At 50.1% G+C, this 25,823-nt stretch overlaps 1 protein-coding gene across 3 annotated transcripts in view; it reads left to right on the top strand.

Moving 5' to 3' along the window:
• CDCA2 (cell division cycle associated 2) overlaps nt 1-21,318 on the top strand; it is a 458,496-nt gene extending 437,178 nt beyond the window's left edge. For 2 of the 3 annotated variants that reach the window (XM_085632793.1, XM_085632791.1), the window contains one exon: nt 17,770-21,318. In XM_085632793.1, coding sequence (XP_085488919.1) covers nt 17,770-19,208 — 1,439 coding nt within the window. In that variant the 3' untranslated portion in view covers nt 19,209-21,318. The remainder of the gene's footprint in view (nt 1-17,769) is intronic. The other variant, XM_085632792.1, reaches the window with a different exon arrangement.
• Nucleotides 21,319-25,823: the final 4,505 nt, after the last annotated feature.

The following is a 25,823-nucleotide window of genomic DNA, read 5'->3' as shown; positions in this document are numbered from 1 at the left end:
CGACTCTAGTTGTAATGTTTGGACTAGTTTCAGGTCCAGCACTAGCTTTGGTGCTTAATTTGGTCCTGGCGCCACAACTCTCTCCAAACCTTGGAGCATCAATACTGTTGACGTCAGATGACATAGCCCAATCAGTAGTTCTCTCGTACTCAACTTCGATTTTGATCAATGCCGCAACCTGATCCCTCTGGGCTGCAGCCCATCGAACTCTTGACACTTCGCCCTTACTTTAAGGAAGGGCCCAGATTATTCACAATCTCTCCTTAGCATTGACTCTTATAATGATCACTATGATGAAGACGATGAGTTTGCTCATGGTATGATGAGCTATAAGATGCCATGGTAATGGATATTTCTCCAGACACTGAAGTGTGTTCACCACCTGGGCTAGTCATAGAGAAAAGGTCCTCCTTCACAGTATGTGTGCACAGGGCTCCTAAGATTCTTGACCTCCAATTAATTATGGGGGTAAAAATGAATGTACTTATTGAGGTCCTCCAACTTGGGCGAACCAGTACTGAGCCCCTATTCCATTTTAATGAAGCCCTTATGGACACCCTTCTTGGGACATGGGCAAATCAATGTACCTGATCACCAATAAATAGGCAGATAGTGCCGCATTACCACCCTGCCCCAGGTGATTCGGCATTCCTAACATGGCACCCGACCCCAGAAAGTTCTGTGGTATTAGCCTCCACGAGTAGAACCATGGCCTTCCCTGACACCCCACAGGATAGAGGATCAAAGCGCTTTAAAACCTTTGGGAACCGCATATTCTCCTCTATCACTCTGACGTTAAGATCCACAAATGCAAACTGCCTAGTGGGCTTGTTACACTCCTGCCCTTTGGGTCTCTGTCGCTCATGTTGTAAATGCCCTTTATTACTGTCTTTTACTGATGTATCCACTCCTCCTCCCCCCGTAAAGCACTTTGATACCCTAACTTGTCTTGTTTGCGCTATACAAAAATTTATAAATAAATGACAAGCGCTTTAGGCCGCAGGGCCACTGCATGCTCCTTGGACTTGTCTGACTGACGTGTCAGTTGCACCAGTAGTTTTGCACCCTCAATGGCAATGGTAAGGACTTTCAATACACCCAACAAGTGCCTATAAAGCCAGCCCAGCTAACTGTACAGCCCTTTTGTAGCTGTGACCGCAGCACCCAAAGTCAACATGGGCTGTAAGCATCCAATCCCTTCTGGCTGTCACAGGATCAAAATCTCTTTAGTGGGTCCTTCCAGACACACAGGAACTGTATCTGAGGCAGGATCCCTCATTTTCTCTTAGGGTGGCGAGGAATCACTTCAGACAAGCCGGTCCTCCAAATTGTCTGGCAGGGCTTTGCCCTTCTGTTTATTTTCTTTCCACTGCACCTTCCACCACCCTCAGAAGGCTGACGGAGAACCATCTGTCCGTTTTACAACAAGGAGTGAAGGAGCCATAGAGAGGGTGCCAACATTAGAAGTTGGAACTGACAGCTACTCTTGTTATTTTCTGGTGCTGAAGGACAGAGGCCTTTATCCTATTTTAGACTTTCACCCTCTCAATGCCTTTTTGGGAACGTATAGATTCAAGGTGCTCACCCTATCCCAGCTATCGTCTGCTTTCATCACTGGAGACTGGATGGTAGCATTGGACCTGCTCGGCGCTTAGTTTCACATCCCCGTCCTGCAGGCTCATAGACTTGTCCTGGGGTTCATGATGGGGCAAGAGCACTTTGTTTGCTACGCTTTCCTTCGGTCCCACCAGTGCCCCTTGATTGTTAACAAAAGTGATGGCAGTGGGTGCAGCGCATCTACGAAGGTTGGTGGTATCAGTTTTCTCGTAATTCGACGATTGGCTGTTGAAGTCGAGCTTGTCCCAGGCAGGCTTCACCCCCCCTCCAGCCTACCTCAAACCTCCTAATTGCACTGAGATGCCCTATCAATGTTCCGGAGTCACACCTAACTCTTTTGCAGATACTTCTTTTCATCTAATCTATTCTGGATACGAGTTTTGTGCCTTTACCTGGAGTGGGAGATGAAGAAATTCAGGCTATAATCACAATGCCACAAACAAGATGATGGACAGGGTGTTGAAACTTTTCAAACACTCAGCCCCAGTCGAGATCTGGGTTGAATCCATCACTTTGCTCACCATGCTACCCCAGTTTGCACCCAGCCATAAGCAAATCAGTCTTGACCCTGATCCCCATGGGAACCAGCCCAAACTGCCAGGCCAGGTCCTCCCTGGACCGTAAACAAGCATCCTGGGACCGGTTTCTGGGTATCACCCTCATCAGCCAGGCTAGCTTGATTCCAGTGGCACAGCAAGAATTTTCAGTACTCCACCCATCATCTTGTTGTGTTTGTTATGATCATGTTATTGCAGCCTCTGCCCTAGACCTCAGTGAGGATGGCATTGTGGCTGCTGGGACTGATGGACTCCTGCAACCTGCTGGTCAAGCATGCCAGGTGCCATATGCTGGCACTGCAGTCGGATCTAAAGTTCCATTGGGCGCATCATCAAAGGATCTCTCTATGTCCAAGTTTCAAAGGAAACTGCTAAAGAACTGCAGTGGTGGCATCTAAACCGCGATTGGGTAAACAGCAGACCCCTCTGCCTACACCACCCACAGCTACTTTTGGTGAGCAATGTATTACTTTGGGTTGGGGTGGCCATCTGGGATATGTGGAGATCAGAGGCATCTGTTCCCCAGAAGAGGCCAGGCTCCACAGCAGGAATGTGGAATTCAAATAGCCCGACACCCGGGACATATTGTTTGGGGTCAAGGGCAACAAGTTTGTGTGTATTTTTTGTCCAAGGGACAAGTAGGCCCAACCCCCTACAGCACAAACCCTTTGGCTGCCAGTTTACAGTACCACATTATGGATTAGGGAAGGACATTGTCTACAGTTAAGGTAATATGTGTGTCCATGTGTTAATGCTATTCAAACTTTTATTTACGGTTCATTAATGCAAAGCCTTTAATATTAGGGTGAGCACTAAAAGTAAATGTTGTAAGCTCGGCCTGCACTACTGACGGTGGTTCCAGGTTAAATGTGTACACACGTTTTCAAAGTTTAGTAATAGGAGTCTATGTATAATGCTCCCAGAATGCAAGTAGGAAATATTTTTTTTTTCAAAACTACTGTAAGATTTTAGGTACCATATGTTTGCAGCATCATTTAGTAACATTTTGATGTAGGCTTGTATTTCCCAAAAATATTCATAACGGAAAATCCTTGTAACCAGTTGAAATACGATTAGGAGAAACAAAAATAAACCAGCATTGGCAAAGCCAGTAGATCTGAAATTGGTGGTCAGCCTTTTGGTTTGTCAATGCTTGACTTGTTTAGACATGGTTTTTATAAAACCTTATTGGTGTGGGAGCTGCTGGGCGCTCACCATTCTAACAAGCATTGGCAAAAGCACAAATAGTTTTGGTCTCAAAAAGCACACATTGCCACAGCAGTTCCGGGCACTGAACAAAACTACTTTGCGCGCCAATAAGCTCCTTCTAACAGAGCAGAATACTGTCACTCACAGTGAAGCTAGGAGAGAGAGAAGGGGAGAATTTTACTACACAAAAAAGTCATGGTTAACGCGAGGCCAAATTAGAGGCCCAATTATTAAAGAAAGTCTCAAAAGTGCATTCATGGTATATATCCTTGCATTAAGTGCATTTATACAGTTTCCATGAATTCACAAGAAATTAAAGAAATAGTACTCCTAAAAAATATTTGTTAACTGCATTTTAGCATGAGCAAATGTGCATGTGTAGATTTGCTCAAGTTAAAATCTGAATGTTTTAAGTTCACTTTTCCTCCAACCACTTTTTCCCAACTCTGGAAGAGGTTTTACATCTGCCACTGTCCAAAGTACATTTCCAACCTTTTTTTAGTATGGGAAAAGATTAGAAAAGAGTTGGTGAAAATTAAAACATGCACATCTGAAAGAAACATGTAGTGATAGATTCCTTACCTTAGAATTACCCCCAGGCGTCAGACTGGATCCCTTAAGTTTTTCGTCAGCAGTACCCCTGCGTGTCAGAAGGTGACGTCGTGCGGCTCCGCGTCCGTCCTGGTGTTGTAGGGATGCCCGGTTTTAAGAACTGTGGGGACTGTCACCGTATGATGTCGGTGACGGACCCGCACTGCGTGTGTGTCTACTGCCTAGGGCGCGTGCACGACTCCAAGTGGTGCCCCGACCGCCGGGCCATGGCGCCTAAGACTTTGCGGGAGCGGTCCCAAAAGTTGCTGGAAGTCCGGCAGTCGGCTCCACTCTGCTCAAGGTCCCGGTCCCGTGGGAGGTCGAGGGACCAGTCGCGGAGCCATCACCATCGTTCGTCTGGATCTAAGTGTTCGCACTCGGGGTCAGGTAAGTCGAAGCATTCCAAAAAGAAGCCGGAGAAGCGTTGTCGCTCTTCGACTTCTTCCCCTCGCCCGTCGCGGCTGAGGGTGTGGGTGGTGCCACCCCTGCGGCTCCGCGGCGCCTGCAACATCCTCGCCGACCTACCCACCTTTTCCGGGTCCGGTGGCGATGCCTGCTTAGGTGCAAGAGTTTCTTGCTGCCATGGACCGACTCTTTGGGCCGTCTGGCCCCGCAGGTGCGCCTTCGGGCCCCGCGGGCCCAACTAGGGGTCCTGCCCATCCGTCGCCGGTGGCTTAGGCCCCGGCGTCGGCCACGGCACCGCAGGACCTCCCTGGATGGAAGGGAGGACTAGGAGGGGTCTGAGGACCCTCTCACACAAGAGTGTGACTATGATCCGGACTGGGCAGAGGATTTGGGGGATGCCAGCGGTCTCGACACCTCACTTGACCTTGGCATGCTGTCTCCTCCTTCCGTGGCTACAGAGGAGCGAGCAAGTTGCGCTGTGGTGTTGCGTGGGGCAGCCAAGGCCATCCGCCTCAAACTCCCTTCAGTGGCCGTCAGGACTAACCTCCTGACAAAAGTGCTTCAGCCGGCGGCAACCTCTTCGGAGCCCTTGCTGCCTTTTAATGACGCGCTTTCGGATGTTCTTTTGGGCACTTGGTCCAGGCCCAACACAGGGACTCCTATGGGCAGGAATGTGGCCCGACGCCATCGCCAGGCTCCGGGCAACCCCCTCTTCCTCTCTCAACACCCCACTCATGAGAACTTGGTTGTCCAAGCCTCTGCGTCCCAGAGCGCGTTCCCTTCCGCACCTCCGGATAGGGAATCCAAGAAGCTGGAGCAGCTTGGTAAGAAGCTCTTTTCATCTGCCAGCGAGACACTCCCTGCATCTTGTGCCGTTATTCCCACTCTGTGGGATACGGTTGTGCAGGTGCTGCCCCACTATCCGGAGGAGGCCTGGACTGACCTTTCCCAAACTATAGCCGCTGGGAGAGACGCAGCTAAGTTCACTATTCGTTGTGGACTCGACACCGCCGACTGGCTGGACAGGGCGATTTCCACGACGGTGGCGCATCGACGCCACGCCTGGCTAAGCACAACTGGCTTCTCGGGGATGTCCAGAACACTCATGGACATGCCCTTTAATGGCATTCGTCTTTTTTGCCAGAAGGCAGATAGTGCGTCGGAGCGCTTTAAGGACTCACGTGCTACGGCCAAGTCCTTGGGCCTGTCGGCCACTCGGCCTCCTCCGCCTTCTGCCTTTCGCAGCCGTGCAAGGGGTGCCTCAACACATTCCTTTCAGAGCCACAGGCCTGTGCAACAACAACCTAAGCGCGGCCAAGGACATGGTAACCGCCGAGGTGGTTCTGGGGGCCAGCAGACGGGTCAGTCCATCTCCACCCCAGCAGCATCCACTTCCAAGCCTTCCTAGTCAGTCCTTTCAGGCCCATCAGACGCCAGTGGGCGGCAGGATTCGCCATCATCTCCCCCACTGGTGCAACATCACCTCGGACCAGTGGGTGCTGCAAATAGTCCGAAGGGGCTACTCCCTCCCCTTCGAGACTACCCCTCCAGCCATGCCACCTCCGTACCACCGCATGTGGGGGGACCATCTTGCGCTTTTTCAGCAGGAAGTCACGGCCCTCTTGGCTAAGGGGGCCATCGAGCCCGTTCCTGGGCCAGAAGTAGGTCGTGGTGGTTGTTCCCACTTCTTTCTAGTCCCCAAGAAGGACTAAGGGCCTGCGTCCTATCTTGGACCTCAGGAGCGTCAACCGCTTCCTCCGGAAGGAGAAGTTCAAGATGTTGACGCTAGCTTAGGTCTTGTCTGCCTTCGACCCTGGAGACTGGATGGTAGCGTTGGACTTACACGACGCATATTTCTTAGTCCCCGTCCTGCCGGCCCAACGACGTTACCTGCGGTTCATGGTAGGCCGCGAGCACTGTGTTTTCCGAGCTCCCCTTCGGCCTTACCAGCGCCCCAGGGGTTCCAGTCTTCCCCTATCTCAATGGCTGTTGAAGGCGGGCTCGCCCCAGGCAGTCGTCTCCCACCTGCAGACTATGGACGACCTCCTACATTTGCTGGGGTTGTCCATCAAGTTGTGCTGAAGTCGCACCGGATTCCCTCTTGGAAGCTCCTCATCGGAGCGTTTCTGGACTCGGAGCAGTTTCTGGTTTATCCTCCCGAGCATTGAGTCCAGGATATTCAGGCTATGATTCAGGTCTTTCAGCATCTATCCCGGGTTTCGGTCAGGATGAACCTCTGGCTCCAAATCAACCTTCTGGAGCTTCGGGTGATCCGGCTTGCACTGAAGGCATTCCTTCCCTCTGTCCGGGGAAGAGTAGTGCAGGTGTTCACGGACAACACCACCGCCATGTGGTACTGCAACAAACAGGGCGGGGTGGGGTCATGGACCCTATGTCAGGAGGCTCTGCGCCTCCGGGCATGGCTGGAACATCCGGGCATTTCCCTGGTGGTTCAACACCTGGCAGGTTCTCTGAACGCCAGAGCAGACAAACTCAGCTGCCGGTGCATGATGGATCACGAATGGCGTCTGAACTCAGACGTGGCACAAGGTCTCTTTCAGCAGTGGGGAGAGCCTTGGTTAGATCTATTCGCCACCAAAGTGAACGCGGAATGTCATCAGGTCTGCGCGTTGGAATTTCCATGGCGGCATTCGCTAGGCGACGCTTTTCGTCGCGAGTGGAGTTGCAGTCTACTATATGCCTTTCTGCCTATACCACTTCTACTCAGAGTGCTGAAGAAGATCAAGCGCGACCGGGCCCAATTCATTCTTGTGGCTCCGGACTGGGCTCGAAGAGTATGGTATCACGAGCTACTCAGCATGGCGATCGTTCCCCCCGCTCTGACTGCCTCTTCTGGAGGATATTCTGTTGCAGCAGCAGGGGAGGGTTCTCCACCCGAACCTGTCCAGCCTCCACCTCCTTGCGTGGAGATTGAGCGGCGGCAGTTGACGTCTTTTGACCTGCCTCCCGAAGTTTGTGATGTGATCTTGGCAGCCAGGCGTCCCTCCACTAAGACGGTATACACCTGCAAGTGGAATAAGTTTGTGGCATGGTGCACAGCAAAGGCTGTGGATCCCCTTTCTGCCCCTCTTTCAGAGGTCCTTCTATTCCTCCTTTCTTTGGCCCAGCAGGGCTCTGCTCTGGTCACTTTCAAGAGCTATCTCTCGGCCATTTTAGCCTTTTTACGGCTTCCAGATCCAGCGTTCCCTTTTCAAGTCCCCTATTGTAAATAGATTCTTAAAACGCCTTACTCATCATTTCCCTCCTGTTCCTTTCATAATGTCTCAGTGGGACTTGAGCCTGGTTCTGACATATCTGATGTGTGCTCCCTTTGAGCCACTTCACAACTGTCCTTTTCGTCTTCTCACTTTAAAGACATCTTTCCTGGTGGCCATCACCTCTGCCAGAAGAGTGAGTGAGCTCCAGGCTCTTTCTTCTAAATTTCCTTTTCTATCTGTCCATCCGGACAAAGTGGTTCTAAGGACTCGTCCATCTTTTCTGCCAAAGGTTATCACCGCCTTTCATATCGGGCAGACCATCACTTTGCCCACCTTCTTTCCGCCTCCACATCCCTCAAAAGAGGAAGGGAGGCTCCACTGCCTGGACCCAAAACGTGCGTTCTCATTCTACCTGAACCGAACACAACAGTTCCGGTGGATGACCAGCTCTTTGTTGGCTACGTGGGCGCCAAGAAAGGCCGGCCCGTCCACAAGCGGACCATATCTCGGTGGGTTGTTCTGTGCATAAAAGCTTGTTATTCTTTGCCTCAAAAGGAGCCTCCGGTGGGGGTGCGCGCCCATTCTACCAGGGCGACAACAGCTACTACTGCTTTGGGATCGGGAGTTCTCTTGCATGACATCTGTCAGGCAGCTACGTGGGCCTCGCTGCAAACATTTACCAAGCATTACTGCCTGGACAGCCAAGTCCGAAGAGACAGCTTCTTTGGCCGTTCTGTTCTCCAGGACTTTATTGTGCGATCTTGGTTCGCACGCCCTCCACCGGGGTTGTTCTTGCTGGGGTATCTATTCGAAGGTAAAGACTCTATCACTACGTGTTTACTTACCTTCGGTAACGTTATATCTGTAAGAAACATTAGTAGTGATATATTCCTTACCGCCCCACCCATCCTCCCCGTTCTGCGAACTGATTTCTAGGGTTAAAGTCATCCCTTTTAGGGCCCTAGTTTCAAGGCACCAGTGGTCAGTATCTTGCACGGTTCTGCTTTCCTGGCGCGGAAAGTCATGTACAGAAATGGCAGCGCACGAGGGCGGCATCTAAGTAGCTGCCCCTACGTCATCTCGGCGACCACGATGCCAACGACTGATGCGGAGCCGCATGACACAACCTTCCTATGCGCAGGGGTACTGCTGACGAAAAACTTTCCAGATCCAGTCTGATGCCTGGAGGTAATTCTAAGGTAAGGAATATATAACTACTAATGTCTCTTATACATATATCTGATAGAGACTACTAGACGCAGATTCCTTCGCGTAGAATTATCAACAGGCCTGAGACTGGATCCGGAAAACTTTTTGCCCAGCATCCCTGCACGCCGGGAGGACGGCATCTCGCGACTCCGCCCAGGCGTCGTCCGCGCACGTGACGTCAGCTAGGTCACATAAGTCCCACCCCGGCGCGCCTCTGTCAGTTTTTTCATTTTCTGCGTGAAACGCGGATCCGGTTTGTGCTCTGGGCCGGTTTAGGCCTTTCCCTTATGCTATTGCTGCGTGCGAATGCCTTCGGGCTTTAAAACTTGTTTGTCGTGTGGCCGCCTCATGTCGGCGACGGATCCTCACCCCATCTGTATGTGGTGTTTGGGGAAGCACCACAACTCCACTGATTGTGAGGCATGCCAGCAGATGAAGCCCATGTCCCGGCGGGAGCGCCGGATAAATCATCTTTCGGATCGTGTGTCCAGGTCGGCGGCGTCGTCTCGCCCGGCCCCTGTGGAGGGTTCTCGGACCTGCGGCTTCCCTCGCCGACTCCGATCTTCTCCCAGGTCACAAGTGCGCCACTCACCTCTTGGTAAGTGTCGCAGTTTGTCTCCGAGGGTCGGTTCCGGCCTGACATGGGCTCTCCGCGGGTGGTGTGGCCCGGCGCGTCGTCCCCTTATCCGCCGTTTCCCGTCGTGGGTGCGACCAGAGCCCAGATGGAGACATATGCGGCGGCTTTGCAGGCCTCGCTGGCTGCTCCTCCTCCTCCTTCCCCTCCTGGGACGTCAGCGGATCCCTTGCAGTGTGTGGGGGCCTCCGTGGCGTCGCCGGCAGCTCCGGCCCCAGCGCCGACTGGTTTGGATCCAGGCTTGGAGGATGTGGTGCCGTTGGGGTGTGGCCCTTCGGGGGTCCCTCCTTTGGACCACGGAGCCTCTGCTTTGCCGCAAACTCCCGCAGGAGTCCCTGTGGTGTTGCCGGAGGTCGCCGGGGCTCGGGTCGCACCCCTAAGCCCCTCTCAGTCCTCGGGATGGGCGGCGGCCCTGTCCGAGGCCGAGGTGGCGCTGGCGGCTGCTGGCCTTGCGGCACCGCAGGGGTCGGCGGAGGGCCCTTCTCGCCCGAGCCCCTCTCAGTCCTCGGGACAGGCGACGGCCTTGTCCGAGGTGACGCCGCTACGGCGCCGGCAGCTGCTGGCCCTGGCGGCGCCACAGGGTTTGGCGGAGGGCCCTTCTCACCCTGTCATGAATCGCGGCTGGCGTGGGTCTCCTCGCCTCTCCCCGGGCTCTTCTCGTCCCTCCACGCAGGCGGCTGCCTTGTTGGTCAGGTCGGCCCCTTCGCCACCCCGGCTCCGGTCCAGCTCCAGTCTCCTGTGCTGTGTCGGAGGTGCCCCCGGCGTCTCCTTTGGCGCCGGACTGACGTCTGGTCGTTGACTTATTTTTGGACGCCTCCTCTTCTCCAGAGATTCGGCGGTTTCTGGTATCATCCTTGCCGGAGACGGGCCGCCGTGTCATGGCTTTTTCCCCGACGTAGTCTAAAGGCGGCTCCTCGCAGTCTCCACGACGGCGGTCTTCGTCGGAGGAGCTGGAAGTCCCCCACTCTTTGGTCCCTCTTCCTTCCTTTCGGCCTTGGCCTTTCCTTCCTCTGGTTGGCTTGGGTGATGGCCGCCTTAGCTTGCAGCCGTCACCTAACGAGGAGCTGCTGTCCCCTCAACTGGGCCCTACGGAGGCAGGTGCGGCTTTCGCCCGCGCTGTTTACACGGCTGTGGGAATTTTGCACATGGGTGATCCAGCTACCCATTTTCCCGCATCTTCTGGAGGTTCTCCATCAGGGCTCTGGTACTTTGAACTGTCGCTTCCCTTCGAGGGTTCACTCCACTCTTCTCTCTTGGGGACTTGGGGCCGTCCCTCCACGGGGGACCCAGCACCTTCTGCACCGCCACCATCCGGCACCGCATGATCCGGTGTGCCTTTCACTTCACCCTTCGACCAGAGGCCCCCTTTTGCAGTCTGCCTTTCCTGCTTTGCCGCTGATGTTGTCTCCCCCTTCACGGGAGGCCCACTGGCTGGACTCCTGGAGGTGCAATACGTTTGCCTCGACCAGTGCGGCTCTGCGGGCCCTTAACACACTGTGTGTTTTGGCTAGGGCCACTTCTTGCTTGTGGAACTCAGCGGAGTCCCTTATGTCTGCCGCTTCTCAAGAGGGTGCCTGTGTGGATTTGAGACCTCATGTCTTGGATGGACGGGAGCTGGCGGCGTTTATCCTTTGCTCCGCTCTGGACATCTCGGAGGTGCTGGGTCATGCCATGGCTTCTTCTGTTGCCCTTCATCGCCATGCCTGGCTTCGGGACAGTGTGTTCCCGGAGAATGTTCGAGAACGGCTGGTGGATCTTCCCTTCGATGGTGCTCTTTTGTTCCATGCCCCTGCGGACTCGGCCATCCAGAGGTTCTTGGCGGGGCTTCGTCCTCCTCCCCCTCCTTCTCCTCCTCAGTGACCTGCGTGTTGCTCTGGTTCTTGGAGCTGTTTGCGAATCGCCCCGGTTGTCTGGCTGAGGTTGTGGTTCTGTTGGCTGCAGGCCAGCCCTTTTTGACTGTGTTTTTCCTTTGGGATTTTTACACCATGCTGGGCCTAAGATTGGGCCTTCTGCGTTCCCCCTCTGGCTGCTTGATAGGCCTCCTGCGAGTTTTTTTGCTGCAGGTCTTTTTTTTGTTGTCCTCTGCTGCGGAAGTTTCTTCCCAAGAGATTCCCATGTCTTGGGATATTACATGCCCCATGTGGGGCAGGGTTGGCTGTTATATAGCCCTGGTATGTGCTGGGGATTTGTGGTCGCCTGGGGGCTTCTGCTCTTCGTGGCGTTATGGTATGTTGCGGATGCAACCTTCTTCTTCGCCTTTTTGCTTTGAGTATTCGTTCTGTGGTGTCCCTGGCAGAGCTTGCCAGTGCTGCCCTCTTGTTCTTTCTGCACCGTTGTGCCTTCCTGGGGCTTTAGTGGGACTGTCCTCCTGCCTTCTCTGCTGCTTCCAGTGGGCCTTGCACTCTGTTCTACCTCTTCTCCCTGTGGGGGGGATGGTCCCTGACTTCTGGACCCTCTTGCGGGCGCAGTTTGTCCCTGCGGGGCGTTGGACGATTCTTCCTGGGTGACCTTGCGTTCCCCTTTTCGGCTTCCACCTGCTTCTTGCTGCCGGCGCCATTCTGTCTGAGATTGCCTTTGCTTTGGCTCTTCTCCTTGGAGTCTCTAGGTTGCTCTTCTCCTTCGGTGCTCCTTTCCTTGCCTTGGCCTTGGGCGGAGGTTTTGTTGCCTCGCGCGGGGTGTTTGGCGGGGGATTCCCTTTGCCTGGGGGACAGAGCTCCTCATCCTATTTTTGTACGCGGCTCTATGTTATGCCCCGGTGGGTGGGGTCCTCTCGCAGACCCTCCTTCCCCATGGGTATGGCTATGGTATCTATTCTACGTGAAGGAATCTGCGACTAGAATCGTCTCTACCAGATACATCGTTATCGAAGGTAAGTAACTCCTACATCGTTACCGAAGGTAAGTAACTTGTGCAATAGTAGTTTTGCACAGACTCAAATGGGCATTCCAACCCTTGAACTACTGCTTACCACTACCTTCAGCCCCAGTATGTAGACCTGCAGAAACGTAGCAATATAAGGGAATTGCTAGTATTCAAACCCTACTATGGTACGAGATCTTGTATAATTAAAGATGCCATATCAGAACTCTTATACAATGAGATTGCTGCCGTAATTTGTCGCTGCATTACATGGCACAAAAGGGACAAGTGGATTTTGTTAAAGGACAAGTAGATTTATGAAGCAACCTGCCCCATGGACAAGTAGATATTTTATTAAATTCCACACCCCTGTCCACATCAATCTCCTGATGTTGCAGGACATTTGCTTTGTGTTAAAAGACTTCCTGCCATCCATCAAAGAGAGGCTGGTGCAGGTGCTCTTGAACACCACCACTACTATGTGATTCAACAACCAAGAGGGCACGTTGGGGTTGTGGACTCTGTAAGGAGGCACTAGGCTTCTACAACAGGCTGGAGCACCATGGAAGTTTACTGGTGGCACACCACTTGGCGAGGATTTTTGAATGCTAGGGCAGACTAACAGTCTTCGAAGCCTAGCAGATAAAGAATGACAACTATACCCAGAGGTGATGCAAGGTCTCTTCCACAAATGGGGAGAATCATGGCTCAGTCTCTTTGCCACTCCTGAGAATGTGCATGGTCTCCTTTTTTGCGCATCAAGTTCCCGAGACAGCTCTCTCTCACTGACTCATCCCTCCTAGAGTAAACCTCGGGGCTCCTGTATGCCTTTACGCCACTGCCGTTCCTACCTCGAGTTCAGAAGATCAGAAATTACCAGTCCCAAGTCATCCTAGTGGCACTGGATTGGACAAGGATAGTGTGGTAACTGGAACTTCTGAGCATCTGTCCTACGATCATGCTGCCACTTCCAGAGGATCTTGTCACTGCTGCAGGGCAGGGTCCTGCAGCTGGTTCTACGCAGTTTTCAAATACGTGATTGCAAATTGGGTGGCTGCAGTTGACCTCATTAGATCTTCTTTACGCAGTAGATTTCACTCTGGCAGCCAGGTGTCCCTCTGTGAAATCAGTAAACCCCTGCATTGGGACAAATTTGTGGCATGGTGCGGTACACCGAACATTAACCCACTTCAAGCCAAACTGTGTATCTTTTTATGTTGTCTCTGGCCCTGCAAAACTTGCTTTATGAACAGTTAAATGGTATTTGTTGGCTCTTTCAGATTTTTTTGTGATTGTCGGAACTGCTCTATTCATTTAAATCACCTGTCGTAATATGTTTTTGAAAGGGTTACAGTTCTATGTTTCTGCTCACACCTTTTATCATATCTCAGTGGACCTGAACTTAGCCCTCACGTTCCTAATGTGTACTCACTTTAAACCACTGCACAGCTCTCTGTTGTGGCTCCTCACTCTGAAAACCGTTTTCCTCATCGTCGTAACATTAGTGTGGCGGGTGAATGAGATCCAAGCCCTCTGAGTCAAACCCACTGTACACAATTTTCTTTCCAGACAAACTGCTGTTGAGGACCATAGCCTTTTTCCTCCCAAAAGTGGTGACTCCTTTTCAAGTCAGACAGCACAACACCCTCCCAGCTTTCTTTGCGCCACCCCGCCAAGAATTGGGAGGAAGTAAATCAGCTGGATCACAAAAGAGCTTTCCGCTTTTATATTGATCATACTAGAGAACATGGTATGGACGATCTTCTGTTTGTTGGATTTGCTGAAGTAGAAGTGCAGAAAAGGTCCATTACGTGTTGATCATTCTCTGCATCAAATTTGCCACACACTGGCAAACAATACACCTCCAGAAGACCTGTGGGCTCATTAGACAAGAGCAAAGGCTGTTACCACTGCATGCAGAGTGCCTGTTCTGAAAAATGTTCATGCTGCTATGTGGATGTTGCTTCACACATTCACGATGCACTACAGTCTGACCAGTGAGATGCAACACAGTCTGGTCCAACAGGATGGGCATTTTGCCCACTCGGTCCAGTAGGACTTTTTGGTTTGAGTCAATTCATATACCCACCTCTCGAGACGTACTACTTTAGTATCTAGTCAAAAGGTGAGGAATCTGTGGTTAGAAGTGTCTATCAGAAGAACAAGTTACTTACATTCAGAAACACTCTTTCTGGTAGATGCTCAATGTTATCTCAGACTCCTGACTCCTCACTCCCCGTCTGACCCCTCCCCGTTCTTTGAACTGGACTCCTGTCCATCCAAAGTCTAGAGATCTGCACGCTGCTCAACATCAATCTGTAGTTGGACTTTACGTCTGTGGGTGCAGACTGCCTAGAAAGCTTCTGGTATCAGGCGCTCTTGAGTGCCGTTTATATACGGTTCCCCATGTCACAACAATGCCACCTAAAACGTCCGGAGGGATACTGCTTAAAGGTTTCTGTTCCAGTCTGAAGCTTGAATGAGTATTCAGAAGATTGGAATATGTGGTTATAGTATCTACCAAAGGCAAGTAACTTGTTCTTTGAGGAAAAAGCTTAAAATGGACAATCAGCCATCATGACACCTTAGCATAAGGGATAACCGCTTGTGGTCTTTCTGCGATGAATCATCGGGCCTCTTTCAATGTCTGGTCGGCCCGTTTCTTTGTTGGACATTCTTATCTGCAGCTCCTCGCAGTTGGTATTTCTGTCAACGTGTACTTGCCACGATAATCTCGGGCAACTGCCCTGATTCCATGCTGTTCTCCTCCTGGTGGACAGGAGTCACTGACTGGCTCTGCACAAGAGTGACTGCTGTTACTTCATGGTGGCCCCAACCTGGCATACGGTGGTTGCCGATTGGTCCTGCACAATGGGGACAGACCTTACTTCATGGTGGCTCCCACTTGGCATGTAAGGGTTGGCAACTTTGTCTTTGCACCAGTGCCGACTAGGAGTCTCACCCTTCATTCACCTGGGCTCCACTCCCGATTATCCCTTTTGGGCCTCGCTCCCACCAGGTCCTCTCTCCTTTTCACAGGGTTTACTTGCCTCCTTGGCAGGCAGGTAGAAGGCTGTTCCTCCCGTCTCTGGGCAAGAGGTCTGGACTTCTGGGTGATGGCCCCTCACCCAGCAGAGACGAGCAGACCCTGGTCCCTAGTCCTGGTTCCAGTAGCTGAAAGTCTTGGCAATCATCTTTCTCCTGATAAACAGTGCTGTTGACCAAATTGTGGGTCTCATATGCCTACCTTTATAGTCCATTTCCAAACATAAATGTTATTCAGAGTCTGGTCGTTTGAAATGTGGGTTGTGGGTGTCGGCTGCTTAGAAGGGCTCTTTCCTCGGCACTGCTCTTTGTCAAATGGACAGTATGCCACAGCTGGAGTGGCTCCAGATTTGACTGATCCACCGCAAGGGGTGACTGAGGATCACAGCTGGCTGTCAGCTTCCACTGAAATGTGTCTCATACAGAATAAAAGATCTAAGCCATCCTCTCTATCGAAATTCCCTGGTCCACAGTACTAACCTAATCAGTCCAATCATCTCCCATGCAATGAGCCCAGGCCCTCCTGACCAATAACTCGTCCTGCAATCAAACCTTAGATAAACCCAAAGTCTGCACAGCTCTCCTCCCTTCAGTGTGCACTCCCACCCCACCCCTTAGGAATGTCAGCAATACACATCTCCTGTCTGGGGGTTGCACTATTAGCCTCTCCAGGCCTGGTGTTTCCAAAATGAAACCCACGATTTCCATGTTATATACCATACACAGGTACACACACATCCCAGCATACACATGCAAATATCACAAGCTGCCCGGCTCTACACATAATCCATTTAGGCCATGGGTGACTTAAGTGTACAGCTACAGAACTTGACATGAGTGGGCTGGCCAGTAGGCCCCACTCCTGTGCTACAGTAATAAAGGTTTGTTCAAACCTAGGGGATGGACAAAAGGTGAGAAATTTAAAGGAAGATCGTATCCACCAGAAATATCAGTACTGGAGGCGAGTAGGCTTTTTCTTTTTGGACTTACCATAAGGGAATGGATTCCCACAGCTGATAGGAAAAGGATGCCGAAAACTAAAAGCGCAATATTTCTTGTGAGTTACTGACTTTTTGTAACACCTGATTAGGTCTCGCTGAGCCAATGCATGCGCTTCTCTGCGAGAAATTTAGTGAGTGGCTTTTGAAAGTGCTACCAGAGGCTTTTGCTGGCCTCAAACTTCCGTTTACGCGCGCAGCCGCCATGTGTGTTTCTGTCGAGGTTCATTAAGCCTTGCGTGCCTCTCTCCGCCTTGCTTGCTTGTGCTTCAATTCCCTCCCCCGCCACAGATCATGTCACTCTGCTGGCCTCACCCCCCCCCCCCCGCCTCTCTACTGCAGCAGGCCGTAGCGTGCTTTTTTTATAATTCTCTTCTAGCGCGAGCACGCAACTCCCGGGCTAGTTTTTTTTTTTTTTTTTAAGTTATGCAGCGGTCTCATTCCTTTCAAATCCTTTGCCGAGCTTTACTTTTGCTGAACATCTTTATCATGTCTCTTTCTCGTGTTATTTTGATTCACCGAATATTCACTCTTGCCTGACATTCCACGTGCTTCATTTTGGCTCTCTTCAGAAGCTGCTTCTTCACTGGCCATAGACTGCTCAGCTCATTGTTATTACAATTGCCTCGCGTATAGTTTGGGTTTTACTTATCCACAGCCTGTTGCCTTTGTTATGGGTGTATGGCACGTTAATTGGCCTTCCGGCGTTTGGTCGACCAAACCCTCAAATTAACACGTAGAGGCTAATCCAGGGAAAGCAGTTCCATAAACATGTGAAATCCTGTCCTAAACAAAACGTTCAGCTTTACACTGCAGCATTCTTCCTGGGACGAAATGACTCACTGAGTTTTAAATGACATCTTGAAATGAGACTAAAGCTTGGTCCTGCTGTTGAATCCCTACATATCAAACCTTCCTTGTCTCTGTCATGTCCTGTCCTGTCACCTGCCGTTCCCAAACCTGTTGTCAAATTTGTGGTTCACTGCAGCAATAAGATGATTGTTTTGTTTCTTGTCACTGTCAGTGTGAACTCTTTTTTAGTACATAGACTGACAATAATGTAACTCATGGGGATCAATTTGTAAATAAAATAAACAAGCATTGGCATAGCCAATAGGTCTCGCCTTTGGGATCTTATAAGTGTTTAGCCATGCAACAGTTAATGTTGTTGCAGTAAGGATATTGTGCTGCGTAATTAAATACTTAGAAGGTCTCAAAGGCGAGACCTATTGGCTATGCCAGTGCTTGTTTTTTTTTGCTTTCCTTTGGGGGGGAGGGTGTGTGTGTGTGTTTTTGCTACTTTTCATTTTCATACGTTTTACATTCCCCCATGATGCACTTGGCTGTTAACCGTTTATATAGATAAATGTGTGACCTGACCTATATATTTTCTTAATTTCTAAATCCACTCCTCGTTGTTTGTCCAGCAGCTCAAGACTCCTCGGAATCCAGTGATGGGAGCCGACATCCGCCGACTGACAGGAAGGTCAAAAGGAGAAAGAGGTCAGCGCGAGGAACAGGCCGGCATTACCGGGACAGCTCCGAAGACTCGACCTGCGATGAGGCTGGGAGTGATCAGGTCTCTGATGGCGAGGCCACTTCTGAGGCAGACGAATCGACGAATGTGCAAGGGTTTGGCAGCCCCGAGACATCGCAAATGCCCCCCAAGGATCAAACTGTAGAAGAAAATAAAAATTCTCCGGTGGGTCCTTGGAAGCGCTTCGAAGATGCACCCGGCCGATCTTGCGAAGAGGTTGGTGCCTCGACAGTCAGTGTGACGCTGCCCGAAGTCCAAGAGAAGGAGACGTCTGTGGCTATGAACATGCGGGGGGAGCGTGCCAGCGCAGTCGATGAGCCCAGCTCCACCGCCACAGATGCCCGCCATGCTGCACAAGAGCTGCCAGGGAACATTTCGATTGACTCTGCAATACCGTGTGTGTTAAGTATCACTAAATCCCAAAGGAGGCAGAGCCGACGACTCAGCCTTCAGGTTCCTACGCCCAGTGTACTAGTAAAGGAAAATGCCCAATCTTTACCAGCGTCCAAAATGAAAAAATCGAGACGTGCATCCTGCGAGACATCAAAGGAACTATACGATGTTTTCCTACAGGTACCTGCTGTGGAGAAGAACAGTGCAGTTCCGACGATACTAACTGATGCCCCCGTTGTCGGCAGTGGTAGTTCGGGTTTTAGCCAAGATTACATGTTCCTGACTAAAACAGCAGATAGAAGAACAGAAGGGAAAACTAAAAAGTCTTCAAAGAACAGTGGAAGGAACATCGTTTCCTGTCTTCATCCAGATAATGCTTTTGAGGGTGCAGCAGTAGATGTTTTAACGGACCCCCCTTTGGAGGATAATTCCATGCCTACTTGTGTAGATGACCCGGAAGTCGCTGTAAGCGACAACAGTTTCAACATAGAGGAGACCTTTCAGAATGTGGCTCCAAGTGAAAGAACCGTTAGACGGAGCATGCGACTGCGGAGCAGCTCTGGAGTGGTTGGTCTAAGCTGGATAAATGAGTTTGGTTCAGAGACGGAAACTCGCACGATTCAAACCACGAACCGGAAGCTGAGAAGAAGCAAGGTGAACACACCCGCCCTAAAAGAAAACAATTCGCCAACACCAAAAGCCACCATCACGTATTCATCACCAGGCAAAGAGAACTGCGAGCATCCCTCTCTCCTCTGCTCACCTGGAAAACCCACTCGCAGGAGAACACTGTGTACGTCCAGTATACAAAAACATTCAAACATTGAGGTGCGGAAGATCAGGAAAGGAAGACGCTCATTCAAAATTGATGCAATGTGTAATGTGAGTGCAGACAACATAGAACTCCCAGATGAAAACAAGCAAAAAGATATCTGAATTTAGTTACTAGAAACGTTAATTTTTTTATTTTCACGTGGCTATATGTTCTTAAAATGAGTCCGTCCGTTTTTTTTTTCCCTTGGATCGGCAGTGGATGCTGAGAGCTGGAGCGAATACATTAATTTCCTGCAATATACACACTGACTTGGAAGGGGTACGCCTATCAGTCTAAAGCCTTATCAACTCGCAGAATGGATCTGCCCGGCGCAGGGCAGGATGTAAACAGTGATTATGTCGGATTTGGTAAAGAATCCTCGAGTCTGCTAGCACAACCGAGCATTTTAGTGTTCGAAAAGAACCGAGGGGAACATTGAAGTGTGGCTCTTAGTGACCGAAGTCCATCGTCTGCATGGACCGTGTTCGCATGTGCAGGCTTCTGCTCCCTTTACGCATCTCGCACAGAGGGTTTCTTGGAAATTCCAGGGCAGGAAGTGCTGGGCCGCTGTTTAGTCATTTAATTTTTCCATCCAGACGTGTCTGTTGGATAAGCACTGGCCATTACTGTTAGGTATTTGTTTGTGTAGCTTTCTTTGATGGTGCTTTTCACGCTGGCCCGATGTATCCAAAAAGCATGTAGTTGGTTTCCTGTGTTGCTGCATATGCGGTTCATTACTCGTCGTCTCTGTTGGACTCCTGAACACACCCCCCGAGAGCGAGGGCCAAAGTTGACAGGATATTCTGACAGCCATCTGGGCCAGCTTCACTCTGCATACATTGATGGGCAACGTTTCTGCAGCGTTTCCTTGCAGGTGGAGAGATCTCGGCAAATTGCCCCACAACTATAAAGCCCAGCGAGTAGTATACATATTATTGAATGTATAGAAATTCTGAGGTGTGTCCCCATGAGCTGTTGTGGTTTTTGCCCGGATCCCTTGTCCAATGAAAAGAGTGAATTTACCCGCTCCAATATCCTCTTCCTCTGGACATAAAGGTGAATTTCGATTTTGTTTAAATATTTAAACTACTTAAACATGCCAGCCTAAGACTGACTGTGATTTACATGCTGCCACTTACATTTAGTGTAACTATTACACCCCACTCTGTTAAAATCCCAACGAGTAAGTCAAAGTAATCCAGTTGTTTTTAAATTTGACTGACCAGGCCTAATGCTTACATTTACTCGATGATTCTGGTTGCTTTCGAGCCGCAGTTCACCTCCATGCTGAAACGTATGAGGCAGTTCTGCGGCACCACCACCATGGCCATCTGAAACCATTGCTGTTAACCCTAGCTATGCGCAGGAGAAAGTAGCTGCTCTCTCTGTTCGCTTGCTTGAAAAGGTGTCCTTTAAGTGGGCATTGAATGCAAGCCTTTCAAAGCGTGTGGAGTTCCGCATCTCCGGCATCTTTCAGGATGCACCAGTGGCACCAAGATGTTATCCTGAATCTAAATGTTTTTGGGTCACTTGACATTGAGCACTTAAAGTGTGAGCTACACATGATCTCTTTGACATTAAAGGACTGTGCTTCTAGCCTTTCTAAAAAGTTTTAAAATACCAATTTGCTACTTTGCATCCCCACCAGGGGACAACATAGAATACTGCCAAGACTTTATCAATAAATGTTAACACCTTGTTTGATTGCAATTACGAGTATATTAGAATGAATAAGCGGCAATACCCCCCTCCCTCCCCCCAACCCCCTTTCTCTACACATATGCACAATATCTGTAGTTGGCGTCCCATTTCGTGTGCAATTAGGTCACACAACAATTGCATCTTGATTAGTTTGCTATTGGATTTTTCCTGTAGCTGCTCTTGCTAAGAAATGTGGTCTTTTGCAAGGGAACCCCTTCTTGGCAGGTGAGAACGTTTTGGTAAGACAGTGGTATAATGAAATGAGTAGATTTTTGTAACTTGAAGTTTAATGTAGAATGACTGTCTTTTTATTGGCATACGCATTGTTAATACCGCTAAAACTGTGAAAGCATAACTTTTTTAAAGTGTGATCTTCTCGGGTTCCTACTTACTCTTGTTCGTCATCTATATTTGTTTTTTCCAAAGTGAGAATTAATTCAGAACGATAAACTGCTTTTCAGCATATGCATGAAGAGCAGCGAGTGGTACTCTTGTTTTTCAGACCTGATTAAACTATTGCCCACAATCAAAGCTGGCAGTCGATAATCTGTTCATTTCAGCCTCCGTAGGTTCAGCATTAAGGTGGTCTTTCTGGGTCCAGAAGACTGGAAGGGGAAAAAGAAGCTCGAATGAGAAATCATATTACTTTTGCTTGTACTATGCCAGTCATTACAGAATTAAATGTGCTCAGACACCTGCCTGCTGTTTTAGGCATTTTTTTGAACAAGAAGAAAGCTATCACTATAATTCGAGGGTGATTCTCTGTCCTCTTGCCACTAAATATGAACTTCTTTCAAAACCACTTAACAATGGCCAGACTTTTTGCATGAAGAGCAGCGAGTGGTACTCTTGTTTTTCAGACCTGATTAAACTATTGCCCACAATCAAAGCTGGCAGTCGATAATCTGTTCATTTCAGCCTCCGTAGGTTCAGCATTAAGGTGGTCTTTCTGGGTCCAGAAGACTGGAAGGGGAAAAAGAAGCTCGAATGAAAAATCATATTACTTTTGCTTGTACTATGCCAGTCATTACAGAATTAAATGTGCTCAGACACCTGCCTGCTGTTTTAGGCATTTTTTTGAACAAGAAGAAAGCTATCACTATAATTCGAGGGTGATTCTCTGTCCTCTTGCCACTAAATATGAACTTCTTTCAAAACCACTTAACAATGGCCAGACTTTTTGAAGAAGTGCCCTGCGCACAACGTCCTAATCAAAAAGGTTTAGGCTACAGGACCGTGTGTCATGTATATACATGTTTGTGAATACTACGTTTATGCTCTTGTGTTTGTTCCCAATGGTCGGTAGAAGGTTATCCGTTTCCTTGGTTCAGTGAATGCCAGAGTCCACTAGAGGGCAGCAAGAAACCACATTAGACACCACATTTCATGTTCTGTACATTTAGTTTTTCAATGAGAGACATGTGTATCGCCGATAGGGTCGTGCTAACGCGGTTAGTTATGAATCGGTGGACGCTTTCCCTCTAACGGAACATAAAATACAGGATAGGGTGAAACACATATATTTTGTAAAGTAATGGTTTGACAAGTGCTCTGTATCATGGTGGTCTAGCAACATCCCACCATGATACAGAGGAGTAGAAGCATAAGAAAAGCTCAGGTGTGGTCTTAGTACTGGAAAGAAAAATCCAAACTAACATTGACAGAAACATTGGTTTTACTTTTCTATAATGAGCTGCTCGCTTTCTACCAAGAGGTACGCATGACAACAAGGAACAGCTGATAGAGACATCTTAAGTGTCCTTACCGTAGATTATCTCCTGCCATCAGACTGGATCCGAAAGATTTTCAAGCAGTCGCCCGGCGCGCCGGTAGGTGGCGACATTTGGCTCCGCAGTTGGCATCATCCATGCTGGAAGAGACGTTCGAGGTACCTTTATTGGCGCCACCCAGGCGCGCTGACGTCTGTTCTTTCCATTACTCTCCTGATAGCGCTGATCTGGTCTAAGATACCCCTCAGTAATTTTTGGGCTTTTTTTTTTTTAAGTTTTGTTGACCAATTTTGATAAACAAGCAGGCTTCAAACCATGTGGGGTCTATCACAAGCAAATGCTGGTGAGAGATTCACACTTGGTGTGTTTGTGGTGCTTGGAGTGGTTCCACGACTCAAATACCTGCAAGGACTGCCGCGCCATGCATCCCTGTGCGCTGCGGGCTCCCTCAAACTCCTTACCTCCTGACGTCTGTCAACTCTTGCAATCTAGAGGTCCTGATCATGTGATAGGCCCTGGGACTTCTCGCGAGCCCTTCCCGATGGTCATTGTTGCACTTAGAATTAATGGGCAAGTCCCACAAATATAAGAAGTTGATGAAGGCTTCTGACGAGATGCATAATCGTCAGCACTCCAGGCCCCGTGAGTTGGCTGAACCTGACCCCGGACCTGCTCAATCCTTCCCTGATTTTGCCAGAGCAACCTCCGCCTAGCTGAAGGACTTTTGTGAGGCCATTCGCTCATATTTCGGTTGCTTGGCCCCTTAGGCACCCCATAGGCGTGGGATGGACACCTACTGGGCCCACACTGGTGAACTTGCTCTTGGTGCCAGTTGTGCTCCATGGATCCTGTGCTGGATCCGTAGCAGAGCTACCAGTAAAACAGAGACCTTCGTCGTCACCAACTCCAGTTTGCCCTCCCTGGGCGGTGCCACCCCTTTGTTATTTACGACTCCGACACAGAGCCAAGTGTACATTGTCTAATACAGATTCTGATACCGGACAGATTTAGCTTCCCTGAGCACAGCTAGTGTCCTATTCGTTTGATAGGCCTGGAGAGGGAGACAAATGGAAGGGGTCTATTGGCTGTTATGGGTACCAGCACCCAGATGAGGAACAGACTACTGGTGGAGGCCAGTGGGTGAGGCACATCACCTGGCACTGGCTTGGTCTCTTACTACTGTGGCTACGGAGGAGAGAGCCTCTTTTGCAAAGGTGGTGCGCAGGGCGGCTGAGGTCTTGGACAGTCAGTTGCTCACAATGGCAATCAATGCGAACGTCTTGACTGAGCTGGGAGTATTCCCTTCTGAACTCCTCCTCCTCTTCAATGAAGTCCTTACAGATGTCCTACTCTGGTTCTGGTCCAAGAACAGCACGGGGACTCCTGTGCATATGACTATTTAATGCCGCCGTAGTCTGCTCCTGGGGACCCCAGTTGCCTTAACTCGCACCACACTCCAGATAGCTTGGTGGTCCAAGCCTTCACATGCAGAATTAATCCTGGCTCGTTCCCTACTACTCAATTGGATAGAAAATCCAAGAGGTTGGATAACTTTGGCTAGAGAATGTTCTGTTCTGCCAGCCTAGCACTGTTGTCGGTGAACACCGCATGCCTATTGGGCCATTATTCCCATACAATATGGGACTTGGTTGCACAAGTGCTGCCTATGGTCTCGGAGGTGTCCCGAGCCATACTTACCCATGCTAATGCTGATGGGAGAAATAGAGAAAAGTTCACCATAAGGTATGGTCTCAACACGACCTATTCGCTGGGCAGAGCGATTTCATCATCCGTGGCCTTGCAACGCCATGCTTGGCTGAGAACTGGCTTTTCAGGATATGTCCAGGCGTCCCTCATGGACATGCCCTTTGATGGCTCTCGCCTCTTTGGAAAGAAGGCGGATTCAGCGCTGGGGCGTTTTAAGGACTGCAGAGCTGCCAGGTCATTGGGCTTTTCTATGGCCCTTCGCCAACCTCAATCCACCTTCCGTCCCTTTCGTGGCCACAGAAGGGGTCTCCAGCTGCTCCCATTCCCTCCCAGCAACCACAGCTAACAGGCTTTCAACCCTTTTTGTGGCAGAGGGCGCAGGTCCCATTGACAACATAGGACAGGTGGTCCGTTCATTCCATCCCCCCTTGGCAGCCGCTGCTTCGAAGTTTCTTTAGTTTGCCCTCCGACCATCATTGGCACCCAGTGGATGCAAGATGCGCCATCACCTGCTGGTGGTCAGTAACATCAGACCGCTGGATCCCAAAGATTGTCCAAAGGGGCTACTCCTTCTCTTTTGTGACCACAGCACCACCTATGTCACCCACTTAGATTAAAGGGCCATATCTCCTTGTTCTGTCAAGACGTGCAGGCTCTCTTGGCCAAGGAAGACAAAAATAGGGTGCATGCGTCAGAAGTGGGTCATGGTTATTAGTCCTGCTACTTTCTGGTGCTTAAACAGAGATATTCAGAATGCTCACAATTGCCATGTTTAGTCTGCCCTGGACCCGTGGCTGGATGTTACTCGTTGGACCTGAAGGACACATCTTTCCATATTTCTGTCCTGTCTTCCCACAGACACTCTGTGGTTCACAGTGGGCCAAGAGCACTTTCAGTTTGCCATACTCTTTCAGCCTAACCAGCGCCCCTCGGGTGTTCGCGAAAGTGCTGGCAGTGTTTGCAGCTCATCTGTGGAGGTTGGGGGTTCCAGTCTTTCCCCAATTCGACTGGCGGTTAAAAACAGTTTGCCTCAGGCCGTGTTCTCCCATCATCAGACTACAGCAAACCACCTGCGCTCACAGGGGTTCATTATCAATGTGCCGAAGTCACACCTGACTCCCTCTCAGATGCTTCCTTTTCATCTGAAGTGTTCTGGACACAGTGCAGGTTCAGGCCTATCCTTCCGAGCTGCGAGTCCAGGATATTTAGGCTATGATTTCGATGTTTCAGCCTCTATCCAGGATTTTGGTGAGACTGACTCCGAGACCGCTGGGCTTCATGGTCTCCTGCATCCTGCTGGTTACTCATTTCCATTTGTATATGCAGACTCTGCAGTGGGACCTGAAGATCCAGTGGGCACCGCATCAGGGGAGTCTCTCCTACATAGCCCAGATCTCTGGAACTGCTAGAAACCTGTATTCGGTGACTAACGAAACGTGATTGTGATGAATACAGGCCCCAGCTAGGCCCGCAAGAACAAGGGTTCGCTCTCCTGTAACGGAATCTATAAGGAAGTTGGCACGGAAACTGCAAAGTACAAAGACAACGTTTATTAACCCTTAAGGGTGGTCCTACAATCCACACAACACTCTTCCGTAT

Source organism: Triturus cristatus, chromosome 11 (genome assembly GCF_964204655.1).
Source record: "Triturus cristatus chromosome 11, aTriCri1.1, whole genome shotgun sequence".
In the NCBI taxonomy this organism is placed as follows: Eukaryota; Metazoa; Chordata; class Amphibia; order Caudata; family Salamandridae; genus Triturus; species Triturus cristatus.
This window is presented reverse-complemented; position numbering and strand designations above follow the sequence as displayed.